We start from the raw sequence: 17939 nt of genomic DNA, 5'->3' as shown, positions 1-17939 counted from the left end.
TCCCTCCTGCCCCCACTCCCACCCCTGCAACCAGCAGAGCCCCTTCAAGGGCCTTATTACACTTGTTTCACGGAAAACTTCATTTAGGCTGCCTGATATCCTTGTATTCCACCCACCAAAATGCTGCTGCCCCAGTTGAATCCCAGGGAAGGAGATGGGACACAGTCAGAAGAGAGAACAGGGTCTGGATCCTGTGGCCTGGGTGTTTGCAGGGAGGTAAATGGGAACTTGGGTAGCCAGGGCCTATACCTGAGAGCAACATGGGGTCTTTGTCCAGGGACTTCTTGACATGATCGGATTCCCCTGTCAGAGAGCTCTCATCAATCTTCAGATCATTCCCTTGGATCAGGATCCCATCTGCAGGCAGCAGATCACCTAGAGCACAAAGGGGAAGAAGGGACAGTGAAGGAGATAGTAAGAGACTGGCTGAGGGTAGGGACCTCCAACTCCTTCAACCCCATCTCACGGCTGCTCCCGTGGGCCCTATCTGGAGGGCAATGGTCGTGAGTACATGGAGGGTCTTTACAAGACTTCAGCTCTGTACAACCTGGGAGAAGGCTGCTTTCCAGGCATTATAAATTCAAACTCTTATTCATCCCCACACCTTTCCATGGCCTGAATATTACACACTTTTAACCCTAAGACACACAGAGTACAAGTCTGACAATCTCGTGGCAGAGCTTCAGCTACTCCTTTCTGAAATTCCTTCCCACAACCTCTTTAAACTCTAACCTAGAAGTGAATACAGTTTTGGATCTTATCTTTTTGGGTTTTCAGCAATTCCCAGCCCCCTCATACCAAAGGACCTATCCCTTAAATGGGGGTGGTAGTGGGGTAAGCAAAAGAGACACGGAGCTCTCACCGTATTTGACTTGGGCAATATCACCGACCACAATCTCAGCCACAGGGAGCTGGATGAGTTGACCATTTCGGATGATGGAGAACTTTTGCTCCTGTTCAATGCGGTTCTGCAGCCCCCGGAATTGCTTCTCTTTGCTCCAATCATTAAAGGCAGTCACTAACACCACGATGATCACTGAGAAAAGGATGGCTGCCCCCTCAATCCAGCCAGCTTGTGCCTCACTTTCATCTTCTGGGGTACTTGCAACTTGACCACACACTATCCCAGGAAGGGAGAGAAATAGTCACTGAAGGGCTTTTGTTGACAATAAGAAATGGGAGTGGTGCTTCCACAATCCCAAGATAGAAAGTCAGGAAAAGTGAATAATAGCAAACACAACTGTTGGCTGGAAGAGGATATCAGAGGATAGTAGGATTGAGTATTATCTTATCACGAGTGTAACTATTTATGTTAATCCAAAAGAGGTAAATGACTAAATAGTACAAACTATCAAATTTAGGCAAGTCACATGTAAGGTCACACTTATGGTTCCCAACATGGTCAGGCTTTTGCTACTGTTTCCCATAATGTGAGACAATTGGTGGCGGGGGGCACTTTGAGATGCAGGGTTTTGTTGGTTGGATAAGGGTAGAGAATTCCTGGCTGGGGATGTTGGTTCACACCTGTAATCCCAGCACTCTGGGAGGCCAAGGCAGGCAGATCGCTTGACCCCAGAGGTTTGAGACCAACCTGGGCAACATGGTGAGACCTTGTCTCTATGTTATAAAAATTATTAAATAGGCTGGGCAAGTGGGTCACACCTGTAGTCCCAGCACTTGAGGAGGCCGAGGCAGGTGGATCACCTGAGGTCAGGAGTTTGATACCAGTCTGGCCAACATGGTAAGGCCCTGTCTCTACTAAAAATACAAAAATTAGCCAGGTGTGATGGCACACACCTGTAATCCCAGCTACTCAGGAGGCTGAGGCATGAGAATCGCTTGAACCCAGGAGTTTGCAGTGAGCCTAGATCAAGCTGCTGCACCCAGTCTGGGTGACAGAGCAAGAATCCATTAAAAAAATAATAAATAAATAAATAAATAAATAAATAAAATGTCTTAAAAGGGTAGAGGATTCCTGACATTCTGAAAAAAGATTTAATGGAAGAAAGAGGGTGGGGGTATGGTGGGGAGGAACCCTTGGAATAAGGATGAGTTGGAAGAATAGCTTAGTACTACTGCTGGTTTCCTTTGGAAAGCCCACTCTGGATAATGGGGGGAATGTTTTAAGCTATAATCTGTCAGCTACCAATACTAAGTGCTTTTTGGTGGTGGTGGAAAGCACCCAGATAAGAGTCACGCTGAGTTGTTTAGGACACTCACGTTCATTTTCTTCACCAGCAGGGCGATAAAAGGACAGGACCAGGGAGATGATGGCTGCAATCTCCAGGATGATGAGTGTGACATCTTGAAGGGCTTCCCACACTAATTCTAAGAAGGTTTTGGGCTTTTTGGGGGGGATCACGTTGTGTCCGAACACCTGCCTACGTTTCTCCAGATCTGCAGGGTTCCCAGATAGACCTGAAAAGGAGATAGGAGTGGATGAATGAATGCAAAAAAAAAAAAAAAAAAGAAAATGATAAAAGGCAGTTTTGAAGTGGTGATGAGTCATGATCACGCCATTACACTTTAGCCTGGGCAACAGAGAGAGACACTGTCTCAAAAATAAATAAAATAAAGAGCCAGGCATGGTGGCTCACGCCTGTAATGCCAGCACTTTGGGAGGCCAAGATGGGTGGATTGTTTACATTTAGGAGTTCAAGACCAGCCTGGGCAACTTTGTGAAACCCTGTCTCCACAATAAAGACAAATATTAGCCAGGCATGGTGTGGTGCACCTGTAGTCACAGCTACTCAGGAGGCCGAGGTGGGAGGACTGTTCTGACCTCAGGAGTTTGAGGCTGCAGTGAGCAGCAGTGATCATGTCACTGCACTCCAGCCTGGGCAACAAAGTGAGACCTTGTCTCTAAAATAAAATAAATAAAAAAGATCCCCTGCTTCCTGATTTGCTCAAGTATGAGATCCAGTTAGAGACAACCATCCTAATCTACCCAGGACTCAGAGAGGGTGGAACTTTCAGGCTAAAAATGGGCAAAATGAAACTGGTCAGCCACGGGACCACTCACTTATCTTAGTGGCAAGTATAATCTGGATAAATTCCTAACCAGACATAACATCTTATCTGCTACTGATTGAGTATGCCCCAGGGTCCAGCTCTGAGAATATAAATATTAAAGTGGTTCTTGGGATTCACATAGAACTTTTATGTCATATGAACAGGTACATGCTGTGGTGATTTAAATGCAGAGTGAGCTGCCATCCATTGGCTCACACACAAAGGCCAGGAAGAAGAAGCTCCTTGCTCAAGGTCATGCAGGATGGAGGCAGAGCCCACACACGTGTCCTGATTCTAAGATCCAGGAGCTTTAGGGGAGCATCAGAGCAGAGTCTTTGAGACTATAACTTGCGGGCATTCCCTTTAAGCACATGTGCCCCTCCTTTTCTGTCACACACATATACACACCTGTGTGCCTATGTGTGTGCATGCACACACACTCACAGAGGCACAAACACACACCACTGAGAGGTACTACCATTCTACTAAAGACTAAGTAGGTACTAAGGGAAGTACTACTACTCAGATTGAATAAAAAGCGAACAAGAAAGGTGAGGCCACAAAGTTTTCAGATACTACACAGTACTTGATCACCAGCATCCTCCCCACCAACATATGTTTGCTTACATACCTCTGTGTACACACACCACATACCACACATACCATACAGACACATATACACCACAAACCACATACACCACTCACATCACACACCATATGCACAATATACAGACACATACACACCAAACACAAACCACATACACAGTACATACCACACAGATATACGACACACACACACACACAGACCACGTACCACATACATACCATACCTACTCTCTAGACACCTTCTCAGAAGGACAAGAGATAGGCAGAATTATTCTCAGTGCTTTCCTTATAGTTGGGTCCTTTCACAGGTCCCCAGGTAGGGCTACTCTTGAAGGGAAGAGGGGAAATCCTACCGTGGCGATTAATGCCAGTTGGTATTCATCAAGTTGTTTACATGCTGAAGCAAAGTATTACTGGTTTTGACACTGGAAGTTGTTGGCTGCTGGTTTGAAGGGTTTCCCACAGGCAGGGTGGGGTGGCTTTTGTCTTGAAAAAAGGTTAGCAGCTGAGGAGGGTCAGAATCAGAGGAAGGGAACTTCAACTGAGCTTCACAGAGAGAACAAGACGAAGTGGATGACGGGGGCTGCAGGGACAAAACAGGCAAAGGACTTGGATGCCAGAGGCCTTCCTCACACTTTAGTCAATGGGAAGGGCTATTCTGTTGCTGAGGAAGGAATGCAGATGTGATATAAGGGCAAATGTCTACTCTTCACTGAAAATCTTCACTGAATAGAACCCAAGAGTGGGCCAGGCATGGTGGCTCATGTCTGTAATCCTCAGCACTCTGGGAGGCCGAGATGGGCGTATCACTTGAGATCAGGAGTTTGAAACCAGCCTGGCCAACATGGTGAAACCTCGTCTCTATTAAAAATACAAAAAAATTAGCCGGGCATGGTGGCGCATGTCTGTAATCCCAGCTACTAGGGAGGCTGAGGCAGGAGAATTGCTTAAATCTGGGAGGCAGAGGTTGCAGTGAGCCGAGATCACGCAACTGCACTCCAGCCTGGGCGAGAGAGAGACTCTGTCTCAAAAAACAAACAAACAACAACAACAACAACAAAAACCAAACAAACCCAGGAGTGTTACCTTAAGTGTCAAGAGGAGAGATTTGCGTTAGGACCTGAGGAAGACATCTGAACAGATAAAGATTTTGAAAATGGGAAAATAGGTACCCAAGGGAGTATTATTTGCAGAGCTTGGGATGGCCTCCATTTCCCTATGCTATAAAACAAAAAGCACCAGGAGACATACTCAAGATACTCGTCTGTCTGGGAAGGTACATGTGGGGGGTGGAAGATGAAAGTGAGGGGCAGGGGATGAACTGGCATCCACACCTGTGCAGTCAGGGGTGTGAGGGCCTCTTTTGAGACCACATTCACTTGCTAGTGCTTAGGAGAGAGACACAGGAGCTGGTTAGGGAAGTGGTGCCTGATGTCTTACCCAGGGTCTCCTGATTCCCAGTGCCCAAGCACATCACCCTGGCCTCCAGCGCAGTGGCACAGCTGAGCCCCGCAGAGCTGTGAGGATTGGCCAAACCTCCAGAAGCAAACTGAGTTGCTCTCCAGAGCCTCCCTGCCCCCACCAGCCGGAGAAGTCAGGTTCCTAGTAGGAGGGACAGCCAGGGCCTGGGAAAGAAGTGTTCTGGGTAGGGCATCTTTAGCCCCAGACAGGCAGAGGCAGACTTGCCAGGGGGCAGGGCCTTGCTGGTCCTTTCTCCCCAGGGACCAGAGATGGCAAGGCTGTGCCAAGTTGGACCTGCTGTGCTGGAAAGCCAGGCTTGCTGAAGGGAAGCAGGAGTGCTGGTAATTTGTTAACCTACCTGGGATGCTTCTCAAAGAAGCAGGATTCACAATGTAAAGGGAGGAGATGCCCTTTCCTCCTTACCATGGGTTAGTAGATGATTATGAGGGCAAAGCAAGATACCAGATATTAAAGATCATAAGGCGCACCCCAACAGCCTAATGAAACCCTCCCTCCCAAAAAGAGGGACGTACGAGGGGTGGAGAACAGGGTTACCGTCCCTCTCTGCTCTCATGCTAATACCCCGTAATCATCCATGATGCCCAGCCCCCTATCTCCTATATCATGTAGTCGAGAAATCCTACCAGCTTCAAAATATATCTAGTCCAATCACTTTCCATTTTCACTGTTATCATCCTGGTCTAAACCATCCTCTCTCATCTGGATTATAGCAATCGTCTTCCAACCGGTCTCCTTGCCTCCACCCTCGCTCTCCTGTTCTCAGTCTCTTCTCAATGTATCAGCCAGAATGATCTTTTTTAAGATCTAAGGCAGTACATGCGATTCATCTGCTCAAAACCCTCTGGCTTTTACTTAGAGTAAAACTAGGCACCAAGGACTTGATGGGCTTCCAGGCCCCTTATGACTCCCCCCCGTCCCCCAGTCCTTATCTCCTACTAGTTTCTCCATGTTCACTGAGATCTGGCCCAGCCAGACTGCCTACTGTTCTCTGAACGCACTAGACATGCGTCTACATCAGGGCCTCTGCACAAGCTGTTCCTTCTGCCCAGATTCCTCTTTGCTGGAGAGGGCTCACTTCCTCACCTCCTTCAGGTCTTTGTACAAATGTCTTCTTTTTAGTGAGGCCTACCCTGACCACTGTATTTACCCGGCACTCTTGATCCCCCTCATCCTGCTCACTCATTTCCCTCCACAGGTCTTCTTACCTAGCATATAATAGGATGCATTCATTTATTGTTTGTTCACCTCCTCCACAAGGGCAGGATTTTTGTCATCGTTCCTCAGGCCTACAGCATTGCCCGGCACATCGTACACATGCAAATTTGTAGAATGAACTGAGTGATAACTAAGATTGCTAACATTTAAGTGATTACTATGTGCCAGATGCCTCACCAGGCACATTCATGCCTTCTCATTCAAGCATCACAAACCCCTACATGGTAGCTACTATTAACCCGATTTGACGTAGACCCAAACTAAGGCCTGGCAGGGGTATAACTACTTGAGCTTAGTAAGTGGCAGAGTCTATGCCACCCCACAGCGGGCCACTGGATGCCAACCTAGACACAGAGGACACTGGGGCATGGAGGCAGCTGCACTCAGCTGAGGCTTCAATCTAGTGTGACTAACTTGTTCCGGTTTGCCCAGGACTTGCCAGGTTTTAGCACTGAAGTTCCTGCCTCCTGGGAACCCCGCTCAGTCCCAGGCAATCAGCGAGGGTTGGCCTCCCTACTTCCTTCATCACAGGGCAGGGTTGCATGCTGCTTTCCTCTGTACCTCTAAGCAAGCCAGCGCTCTTCCCGTTGTCTACAATTGGGGTGGATTAGTCCTGTCTTCTTCCTTCCTGGCCTCAGGGATGGTAACATCGCCACCAGGTTCATCAGAGTCCAAACCTATGAATTTTGTACTCAATAAAACGTTTCTTATGGCCTTTTTTGGACCCAAGCAAATGAAATGACCTAACTGCCCTCAAAATCACTTGCTTGCTTCTTTTTTCACCATTTTCTACTCATCTGTGTGTTCCACCTTAAGTCACCCTGAGCTCGTACAATAGCAACCTTAAGAAGTCAAGTGGCTGTCTCAGTTCCCAGTATGCCCTGCAGCAGGGCAGGGCAGGTCAAGGATCTTAGCTGTAGTAGCCTTGGGAATCCTCTCTGACATGTGGTAAGGCATGGGAAAGCCATGTGGGACTGGGAGATCGGCCAATCCCCAGTTTTGGGCTTTCCATTCCAATTCTTTCTGCCCTAGAGAGTCTTTCAGGCCCTGATCTCAGCAGCTGTAATTTCACACAAATACTTGTCCAGCTCGGGAAAAGGCTCTAAAAGGCCCTGATCTCTGCAGTGGTTTCTCAGATACTCACACAATCTCCTGGAGAGGGGAAGGAAAAATTGGCAGGGAGAGAATGCTGGAAACACAAGAAAAGGGTTTCCCCTAGAAATTCCTCAGGAAACTGAGGGGAAATCTTATCCTCAAGAACATGAAAGAGAAAGCCCCACCTAGAGTGGGAGTGCTTCTGGCCCTGTGAACCAGACTGAACACATGAGCTGGGAGAGGCAAACAGAATGTTCAGCTGTGAAGTCATCACCCCCACCCCATGCTGGGGAGTTGCACGGCCCCTGCCCAGGCTGGGTGGGAACATGAAATAAACAGCAGTGGAACATTTGTGTCTGCCATGAGTGTGCAGGACCTAGGGCCTGGGAGGAGAAATGCAGCCCAGCCCTCAGTGGCTTGGCTCCAGCAGGGAAGGGCCAACGACATTGGCAGAGGCACCACTTATCAGAACCAGCTCAGCCCCAGAAAGGGTGGGGCTAGGGTAGACATCAGGAGGGACTTCCCAGCTGTCTGAGTTATGATACCTTGCCAAAGGAGGCAGCAGAATCTTCTCCCACACATATAGTACCAGGGAGAATTTTCTCTGGGTTGATTTGAAGGCAGTCCTCTTTTGGTACTTGAGAAGAACAGCAGCAATAAACCTTTCAAGTCTTTCCTTAAAAACCCTGGATTTGGGCTTCATTTGGCGGCTCACGCCTGTAATCCCAGAACTTTGGGGGGCCCAGGTGGGAGGAGAGCTTGGGCTCAGGAGTTCAAGACCAGCCTGGGCAACACAGAAAGATTCTGTCTCTACAAATAATAATAAAAAAATAGCTGGACATGATGGCATGAGCCTGTGGTCCCATCTACTTAGGAGGCTGAGGCAGGAGGATTGCCTGAGTCCAGGAGGTTGAGGCTACAGTAAACCATGATTTTGCCACTGCATTCCAGCCTAGGCAACAGAGCAAGACCCTGTCTCAAAAAAAGAAAAAAAAAGTTAAAATTAATTTAAAAAAACCCCCAACAACCCTGGATTTGGGGACTGAGGGGGAGGAGTAGCTTAAAATCAAAATAGGGCCATGCAAGATCTAGCCATCTCTGGCTAATAACCAAATGCCACTCTTCCAAGTATACCGCAGTTTCCCTGCTTCAGCATCTCCAGTTTAACACACCCACGGCTTGGAGATTTGCTCCCTATCTGCTAGACTTCTTTAAAGCCATCGATTCAAGGTCACAGCCAGAGGATGATGAACCTGGAGTACAATGCTGCTTTCCTCACTCTGGCCAGCAAAACCCTTCCCAAGGTGGGCCACTTCCTCAGGGCATGCTTCCCTTTATCCCGCCCCCTGCTCTTCGCCTTTTTTTGAAAACAGCAGCTGTGGCCCAGGGAAAAAAGGCTCCCTAGACAGCTCTCTGCTTAGCTTTCTGCTCTGCCACTCTGCCATCTTCTGTACTTCATGAATGTGCTTCTGTCGATGTCATATTCCCACCTTGGAGCTAAATAATAAGAATGAAAGCCCCACTTTCGGTAGATGCAGTATCTGCTTCACCCAACGAGGGAATGCTATTTTTCTTCCCACCAACAGCTAATGGTTCAATGCAAGGCAAGGTTAAAAACCAAACCAGACCCCTCAAAAACTTGCAAGTGTTGCTGCTGAATTGTCAAAGGAGCATAAAAGGCTCCAGGAGAGAAAGCAGGAAGGGGAAGCTTCCTGCTTCCAGGTTGGGGAAGCCTTAGCCACTCTCCATCCCTCTGACCCCAGCTGGGCAGCATTAAGCCAGTGAACCAAGAAGCCCAGCTCCAGGCAAGGAGGGCTAAGTAGAAAAGAACTGGCAGAGCCTGGGCTGGGCTAGGAAGAGAGAGCCCACAGCCTTCAAGAGGCCTAATTCAGCCCTAGGCATGAAACTCAAACCAGACAGGGAATTCCCAGGATGCAAAGTGGAGTTCCCTGCGGTGGGGGATGCAAAGAGGAGGACATTTTGGCTTGAGTCTCTCTCACATCTTGAACTAGTTAGTGATAATCCATCTGCCCAAAGTTTGGTAGGCAGAGTGGACCACAGAATGTTAATCTCTGAGGCCATGCCCAGATCACTGTTATTAGGGTCACTTATTTGCCATCCTTAGCAGAGTTGGGGCAAGAGATGATGGCTGCAGGGCAGAGGGCACAAAGAAAGAGGAAAAATAGCGGTTATGCTTCTAACCTCAAATGGAGGAGCTCCTAAAAATTGATATTCCTGAACAGACTATAAGCTCTAAAGATAGGGAAGAAAATCTCAAAGAAGCCAGTTGCCCATCTTCCTGTCACATCTGTTCCATCCCATCTTCACTCGCCTAGTCCTCTGCATCCCCCTAACACCACCGTGCTTTAGAGCGGCGGTCTCTAAGTCGGGGGCATGCATCCATCTGTTAGAGTGTGAGGAAAATATCAGACCATTTTGTATCACCTCATCCATTTCTATGTTTGCCTATCTTATTATGTAAATAAAAGTGTTAAATGTATTAATAGTAAGGCAGTAGTTTTGTAGGTGAACATTTATTTGGAATATGTACTCAATTTTTTCCAGATTGACAATACTACCAGAAATTTCAATCTGCCACACTGAGAAAGAGCCCAATCCCAGTATATCTCAGCTTGTGGCAAAATGGACAAATCTTGGTAAAACATGCCACTGCCCTCAGAAGGCAGAGTGACAGGAACACAGTTAAGCCCCAGAGATCTTAAGGTGATAGGAGATGTTCATCTAAATCCTCAAGCTAATAAAACAAAATTGTAATTTGGGCTGGCCATCTTAAAACACATTTTTTTCCCCTCCTGCCATTTACTCCCCAAGGAATCTCAGCTCCCTAAACCTAGTAACCACCCAGTAATTAAGGAAGGCAAAAATGCTTGCATCTTATGCCAAGAATATTCAGCAGGTGGTAGCAATTATCATAGAGCGTGGCCATGCTAGAGCTTCCCTGGGTGATCCCTAGATGATACAGGTGTACCATCTCCAGCTTCTAAGCCCCCATCCCATCCCCTGCAATGCCTTCAGCTTAAGTCCCCATACTGTGTTCCCATAGACCCTGCTCTTCCTCATCAAAGCCCTATGACCAGATTCCTGAAATTGTCTTCATTCATATGCATCTTCTTTTAGCCTACAAGCTCTGTGGAAGGAGGGACTACACCTGTCTTGTTCACCCTTGTGTCCCTAGCACCTAGCAGTTATTAAGTATTAGATGAATGTTGTTGAAAAAGAATTGGAGGACCTCAATATCTCACTGTCACACCTTCAACTCTGCAGAGGAGAAAAGAAGTAGAAGGGTACAGAAGGAACATAAAACAGAAAGTTCCACCAACAATCTTTTAGATCCAAATTCAACCAAAATAGTCTTCAGCCTTTTGAAAGAAGGCCTACAGTTAATAATTTACTGTTTATTCAAGGCTCCCCTTCTCTCCCATTCTGGTCTGAGCCCAGACCTTGCCTCCAAGGAATGGCCTAACTCTTCCTCAGAAAACACCATTCTTCCTCCTAAAAAGGATAGCATAGCTAAGGACCAATGTGCAAAATTCTATAGGGAAAAAAGAACACGTATAACCTCTACCTAGGTCAAAGAATCTCTCACCTAGGTAGGACCATCCGTTTTTTCTACACACAAAAGGGGATTGAGACTAAGGAAAATACCTCTTCTTTCTTCCCCTTAAGCCACAGGTAATTTTTATCCCAGATTCACCAAAGGCTGCTTCTACTCACGAGGCCATAAGATTCCACAGGAAAGCACTCAGAAGGTGAAAGGCTATCTTCCAGCCTATACCAACGAAACTGCTCTGTTCTTTGGGGATTGGAAAGATTGATTGAGGTGGGAATGGGATAGGGAAAGAAGAAGAGAAAATAAAAGGGGGGGAAAAAAACTGGAATGGGGAACAAAGCAAGCAAATGAAAAGGATTCCATTGTGCAAAATGCTCACATTGTCCCTCCTGATAAACCCAACGCAACACAGCTCGCCCAGGAGCTCCAGCCTCACCCCCACATCTTTGCTTTTGTTTATATACAGCCATAAAGACTGAAATCTTTAGTTACCTCAATGTAAATATGTATTCTCCTTTGTGTCTCCCGCCACCCTTTCTTGTTGCCCTAAATTTTCTCCTCTTTTTGGCTCCTGCTGTCAGCCTTATTTCTGGCTGTTGATGAAGGCCATGTAGCTAAACATCTCCAAGCCTTCTTAAGTCTAACCAACTCTTGGCCACGGGGGCAACTCCTCTTACTCTAACTAGCTAATGTATACTCGAGCAACACAAGTATCTAAACATTGGGCTGAGGCAGGGCGCGAGGGCTCATGCCTGTAATCCTAGCACTTTGGGGGGGCCAAGGTGGGCAGATCACTTGAGCCCAGGAGTTCAAGACCACCCTAGGCAACATGGAGAGACCCTGTCTCTACAAAAACTACAAAAATTAGCTGGGCGTGGTGGTGGACACCTGTAGTCCCAGCTAACCAGGAGGCTCAGGTGGAAGGACTGCTTTGGCCTATTAGGTGGAGGTTGCAGTGAGCCTGATTTCACCACTGCACTCCAGCCTCAGTGACAGAGCAAGACCCTGTTTCAAAAAATAAAAATAAAATTGAAAACAACAACAAAAAAAACATTGGGTTGGTGGCAGCTCATGCCTGTAATCCCAGCACTTTGGGAGGCTGACACAGAGGCGGCAAAACCCCATCTCTACCAAAAAATACAAAAATTAACCAGGCATGGTGGTGTGCATCTGTGGTCCCAGCTACTTGGGAGGCTGAGGCGGGAGGATCAGTTGAGCCCAGGAGGCGGAGGTTGCAGTGAGCTGAGATTGTGCCACTGCACTCCAGCCTGGGTGACAGAGTGAGAATCCGTCCCAAAATCATCATAATAATAATCTCTTTCTCTCTCCCTCTCTCCAGGCTAAAGGGTTTAAATGACCTGTCTAAGGTCTTACTACCAGGCAGAATGGGATGGAATATTTCATGCCCTCTGACTTACACTCCATTAATGCTCTGCTGCTTCTTATGCTAGAGCAGTCACACAGAGAATCTTAGAAGCACAGATAGTGCTGGGACTACAGGCATGAGCTACTGCGGCCAGCCGAAAGAGATAATTAAGTCCCACCTGCCTTTAGAATTGTGTAAATCTATGATAATAAAACCACGTTAGTGTCAGAAATGTAATAAACCCCAAGTTCCATAAGTCCCCTTAACAGCTAGAGTTTAAAAAAAAATTCTATCAGTCTATACTAAAGATGCTATCAGTCCATAGAAAATAAAGGAAAAGGTTTATATTCTAGGAATCAATCTCTCTGACCTTCACTTTCACCTTGGTTCCCAACTAGCAGAATTCAAGCACCAGGTAAATTTCTTTATTCTTCTTATTGGTCCACTGGGACCTCCCACAATGACAAAATTACGTTGGGCTGTCAGGCTGTGTGGCCTTCCATGAACAGGCTGGCTTTTTATAGCATCAGCGTATTGGGGACCTTTTCTCTGCCTACCCTAACTAAACAGGTGAGCATTACCCTTGCCTGGGTAGATACTCTTATGTCTTAGCTGTTCTGTATCTCCTTTTCTTTCTTTTTTTTTCTTACTTTTTTTTATCTCTTTATTCCTCTCATACACTAGGAGGTCACTGTTGGTATTGGGGACAAAAAATTACTAATGGAAAGGTTGTTTTCCAATACCCTGTCTCCCCAGTTCCAGAGCAAGCCCTATGGTAACTCCTACATTAATACAAACTGATGAGGCAGAAGAACTGCTTCAGTCTAGGAGTTCGAGACCAGCCTGGACAACATAGCAAGACCCTCATCTCTTATAAAGAAAAAAAAAAAAGGCCAGATGCGGTGGCTCACGCCTATAATCCCAGCACTTTGGGAGGCTGAGGTGAGTGGATCACCTGAGGTCAGGAGTTCAAGACCAGCCTGGCCAACATGGTGAAACCCCATCTCTACTAAAAATACAAAAAACTAGCCGGAAGTGGTGGCGTGCACTTGTAATCCCAGCTACTTGGGAGTCTGAAGCAGAAGAATCGCTTGAACCTGGGAGGCGGAGGTTGCAGTGAGTGAGCCAAGATTGCACCACTGCACTCCAGCTTGGGCAACAAGAGCAAAACTCCTTCTCAAAAAAAAAAAAAAAAAAAAGAAAAAGAAAGAAAAACACCAGGACGCATATTTGTGATCTAAGGAAGCAGTACATGGCAGTAGACAACTGTGCCAGTGGTAGGAGTCCTAGGCTATAGCATGGCCAGGGGCTGTAATGAGGGAAACACTTGCCATTGGAAGGGGCTGAAACCAGGACTGGGAAAGGATCCAAGAGCATTAGCTATGTCTGTAACATTTGATATTCAATGTTGACAGAAAGTAGAATGTATGTTGGCCTTTGGGAATGGACGCTCTCTGGGAATCAGAAAGTAAACAGTGGCAGCTCTGGGAAGGGATCTGGAAAACTGGAGGAAAGCCGGAATCCTGTTGTCAGGAGCTCTCTAGGTTCCAGCTTCTTTGGACTCCCGAGTGCCTGTTTGTGAGAGAGACAGCTGACCAAAGGGATCAAAAACAGCATAGGAAGGGAAAAAGAAAGATCCTGTTTAAATTCTGACGGGTGTTTGTAAAGTACTGCATGATCTCAGTGAAGATATAATTAAGAACAGACCCTCAGCAGTCAATATGGCTGTAAAAGTGACCAAATAAAGAAATCTAGCTGGCAAGAAGGAGACAGAGCCCAAACGGCTATGATTAAGGGCTACCGTTAGAAGGCAGAGACTGAGCCACATGAAAGCCATTAGATATTGCCACCTTACCCGTGGGGTTTGTTTTTTTTTTGTGATTAAGAAGTGAGCAAATGAAATGGACGGTGGTTGCAGTTACACATACAGTAACCTCTCCAGATACGACAAAACATTGCACTCCATAGGCACCCATATTCTGGCAAGTATCTAGAGACACATGGACTCTGTTTTAATCTGAGAAAACTTATCTATTGAACACCTAATTATAAGTATGAGCACTGCACATATATTATTTAATCTCAGTAACTCTATGGGCTAGGTGTTATCAACTCTTATTTTCAAAGAAGAAACAGACTCAGGGAGGCTGAGTAAACTATGGAGGGCTACTTAGCTAGTAAATGGTGGAACTAGTGTTTGAACTCGAAGCCTGTGAGATAGGAAACCAAATTCTAGAAGTAAAGAAAATAGGTAGGGAAGCTTCCTTAGGTTGTAAAGAAAATAAGACATAAACTAGGTATAGATATCTATGTAAAAATCTCTTTCTCTTTTTTCATCCTAAAGAGTCTAGGCTCCAAGTCACTAACTTATAATACAGCACTGGCAAAGGATAACAGCTTCTTAGAATTGGTGAGAAATATGCTGTGGTCTCTGAGGAAGGTTCAGAAATAGGAGGCCGCATGAGGCTGAAAGCCCCTAATGGAAAAGATCTTTGCTCCATCTCACACTACTCAACCATGAACTGCCAGGCGTACAGGGCCAAATAAGTATCTGCTACGGAGATGCTAAAACCAGGCAAAAGTGAAAAAGCAAGTTTCCTTTTGTTCTTTCTACATTTTTATGAGACAAAATTTCATCACACCATGGCACACCGGGCAACTGGGCTGGGCCAGGAAAGCCTGAAGCTGGATTTTTCATTATCTTTGAACTTTTTTTTATTTTTTAAGAAGAGATTAAGACCGGGCACAGTGGCTCATACCTGTAATCCCAGCACTTTGGGAGGCCGAGGCGGGCGGATCACCTGAGGTCAGGAGTTTGAGACCAGCCTGCCCAAGATGGTGAAACTCCATCTCTACTAAAAAGACAAAATTAGCCAGGTGTGGTGGCACATGCCTATAATCCCAGCTACTCGGGAGGCTGAGGCAGGATAATTGCTTGAATCCAGGAGGCAGAGGTTGCAGTGAGCCGGGAATGAACCATTGCACTCCAGCCTGCCTGGGCAACAAGAGTGAGACTCCATCTCAAAAAAAAAAACCCCCAAAAAACAAAAAAACAAACAAACAACAACAACAAAAAGATTAAGAAGAACTACATTAAAAGTGTATCCAGCAGAGTTGAAAAAATCACTTATAATTCTCTGACACAAAACAGTGAGTGATCCAAAGATATGATGGGTACAATTATATACCTTGTGATTTAGCATTCCATTTCCTTCTTTTTCCTTTTTATTTAAAATAAATAGAGGCTGGGCGTGGTGGCTTATGCCTGTAAGCCTCCTCATCCCAAAACTGTGGGAGGCCAAGGCAGGCAGATCACCTGAGGTCAGGAGTTTGAGACCAGGCTGACCAACATGGTGAAATCCCATCTCTACTAAAATACAAAAAATTAGCTGGGCATGGTGGTGCACACCTGTAGTCCCAGCTGCCTGGGAGGCTGAGGCATGAGAATTGCTTGAATCTGGGAGGCAGAGGTTGCAGTTAGCTGAGATCATGCCACTGCACTCCAGCCTGGGTGACACAGCAAGACTCTTGTCTCAAAAAAAAAAAAAAAAAAAAAAAAAAAAAAAAAAAAAAAAAAGAGATGGGGTGTCATTGTGTTGCCCAGGCTGGTCTGGAACTCCTGGGCTCCAGTGATCCTCCTACCTCAGCCTGCCAAAATGCTGGGATTACAGATGTGAGCCACCCACCCTGCTTGGCCTATCATCCCATTTCTAATGGTATATAATAGAGAAGTTCTCAACTGGGCAGCTGGACTTACTCACTTTTCTGTACCCTTCCTTCCTCCATTCGTTCAACTGTAAGATCAGTATAGGGAAGAATTAAAGTATTTTATAATCAGACATATAGAAGAAGGGACTTGATTATTTACTGACAACAACATTTATATCATAAACATTTTAAAACTAAATGGACACTGATACAGAAAAAGGAGAAAAGAGGCGTCAGGAGCAGGCGTGATCATGGCTCACTGGGCCTGTAATCCCAACGCTTTGGGAGGCCAAGGTGGGAGGATCATTTGAGCCCAGGAGTTTGAGATGAGTCTAGGCAAGATACTGAGACCTCATTTCTACAAAAAAATCAAAAAAGCTAGCTGGGTGTGGTGGCACACACCTATGGTCCCAGCTACCCAGGAGGCTGAGGTAGCAGGATGGCTTCAGCCCAGGAGGTTGAGGCTGCAGTGAGCCATGATCATGCCACTGCACTACAGCCTGGGTAAAAGAGCAAGACCCTGTTTCACACACACACACACACACACACACACACACACACACACACACGCACATACACACAAGAAAGAAAAAGAAAGAAACAAAAGAAGAAGAAAGAGAAAAGAAGAAAAGAAAAAGGAGAAAAGAATAATCTTCAGAGAATAGCAGTTTCTAAACATCATCTCTGTGAAAGATACGGCTCTTCATGGCCTCACCTCCTTTCAATGCTTCAGAAGCCATACCTTTCCAACCTGACAAAAATATACCAGTTGGGCCTCTAGAAATGTGCCTTCTCTAGAAGCTGGGAAAAGAATATTTTGAAACACTAGCCACCTTCCTCCAACTCCCCACCCCTGATATGGCCTTTACCTTCCACAGGGGAGGTTTTCAGTCTACTGCAGAGATTCTGTACACCTCCATAGTGGACGTTAATCTGGGTCAGAGCATCCCTCGAACGCAGCTCCATGAGCTTCCTCAGTTCCATTACTGTGCAGCCAAAGTCCCCTTCACGGCTCTCGGCCATCGAGTTGGCAGGCAAGACACGGTCTGATGGGTTCGTCATTTTGCCTGTTGTTACCAAGCCCCTCAACCAGAGAAGATGTAGTGTTTCCCTTCAACTGACCAGTGTCTCCTGCCTTCCTGTCTCAACTTCTTCCTACTTCTTGCTTCTCTGGGGGCCCAGTGAGGGAACAGATCGAATGTATCTTGTGCAATAAGCTCCCGAGTAGCTGTCCGAAGTCTAGATCCTTTCTTCTGTATGAAATCTGGCAGCGAGAGGAGGAAGAGGATGGGGGAACTGAGTGGAAGGTGGACTCCGTGTCACGTTGATTGGTGTCCCCAGGTGGTGATGATAGTGGTTGTCCAGGATAGGTAGGTTCCTAGCTTAGACCAACTTGCCCAGATGAAAGTGTAAACAGGATGTGCATGTTACCATGGCAGCAACCTTAGCAACAACCAGCAACTGTAGTGGTAGAGAGGCATCAGGAGGAGGAAGAGGAGAGCTTCCTGGATACTGATGACAACCGGATCTCTGCAATAAAGGTTCAAAGATAGACAAAAAGAAACCATTAGAGCAGCCATGAGTATCCAGAATCTGCAAGGGCAAGAGGTACCCAGTCTAAGCACAAGGGTTTAAGTGACAGTTGAGGTCTGAGCTAAACTGATAGCTGAGGCCTGAGCTTAGGGAGCTGACTCAGGAGAGGCCCGTTCCTCCCTGGGAGGCCCCCGCAGACTGCAAACCCCAACGTAGAGGAGTAATTTCAATATACCCTAGTCTTTATATCTCACCTCTCCCAACCAAGCAACATAAAACCCACAGCTTCAGAAACTTGGAAATAAATGGTTACAACCTCTAATGGCTCTAGTGTTTTCCCTGTCTATTTGA

At 46.4% G+C, this 17939-nt stretch overlaps 1 protein-coding gene and 1 long non-coding RNA gene across 17 annotated transcripts in view; both read right to left on the bottom strand.

Annotated features, from left to right (window-relative positions):
* ATP2B4 (ATPase plasma membrane Ca2+ transporting 4) overlaps positions 1 to 17939 on the bottom strand; it is a 114632-nt gene that overhangs the window by 39031 nt on the left and 57662 nt on the right. For 15 of the 16 annotated variants that reach the window (XM_077993426.1, XM_077993520.1, XM_015118192.3 and 12 more), the window contains 4 exons: positions 16925 to 17585; positions 2221 to 2418; positions 863 to 1120; positions 250 to 375 (listed from right to left, as the gene is read on the bottom strand). In XM_077993426.1, the coding sequence (XP_077849552.1) occupies positions 250 to 375; positions 863 to 1120; positions 2221 to 2418; positions 16925 to 17117 (775 nt within the window). In that variant the 5' untranslated portion in view covers positions 17118 to 17585. 16 annotated transcript variants of the gene reach the window in all.
* On the bottom strand, positions 14211 to 15404 carry LOC144341211 (uncharacterized). The gene is made up of 2 exons (XR_013418028.1): positions 15088 to 15404; positions 14211 to 14709 (listed from the first exon to the last, which is right to left on the bottom strand). It is a non-coding gene; the product is annotated as an uncharacterized LOC144341211 (long non-coding RNA).

Source organism: Macaca mulatta, chromosome 1 (genome assembly GCF_049350105.2).
Source record: "Macaca mulatta isolate MMU2019108-1 chromosome 1, T2T-MMU8v2.0, whole genome shotgun sequence".
NCBI lineage: Eukaryota > Metazoa > Chordata > Mammalia > Primates > Cercopithecidae > Macaca > Macaca mulatta.
The sequence above is the reverse complement of the archived record's forward strand: the minus strand, read 5'-3'. Positions and strand labels throughout refer to the sequence as shown.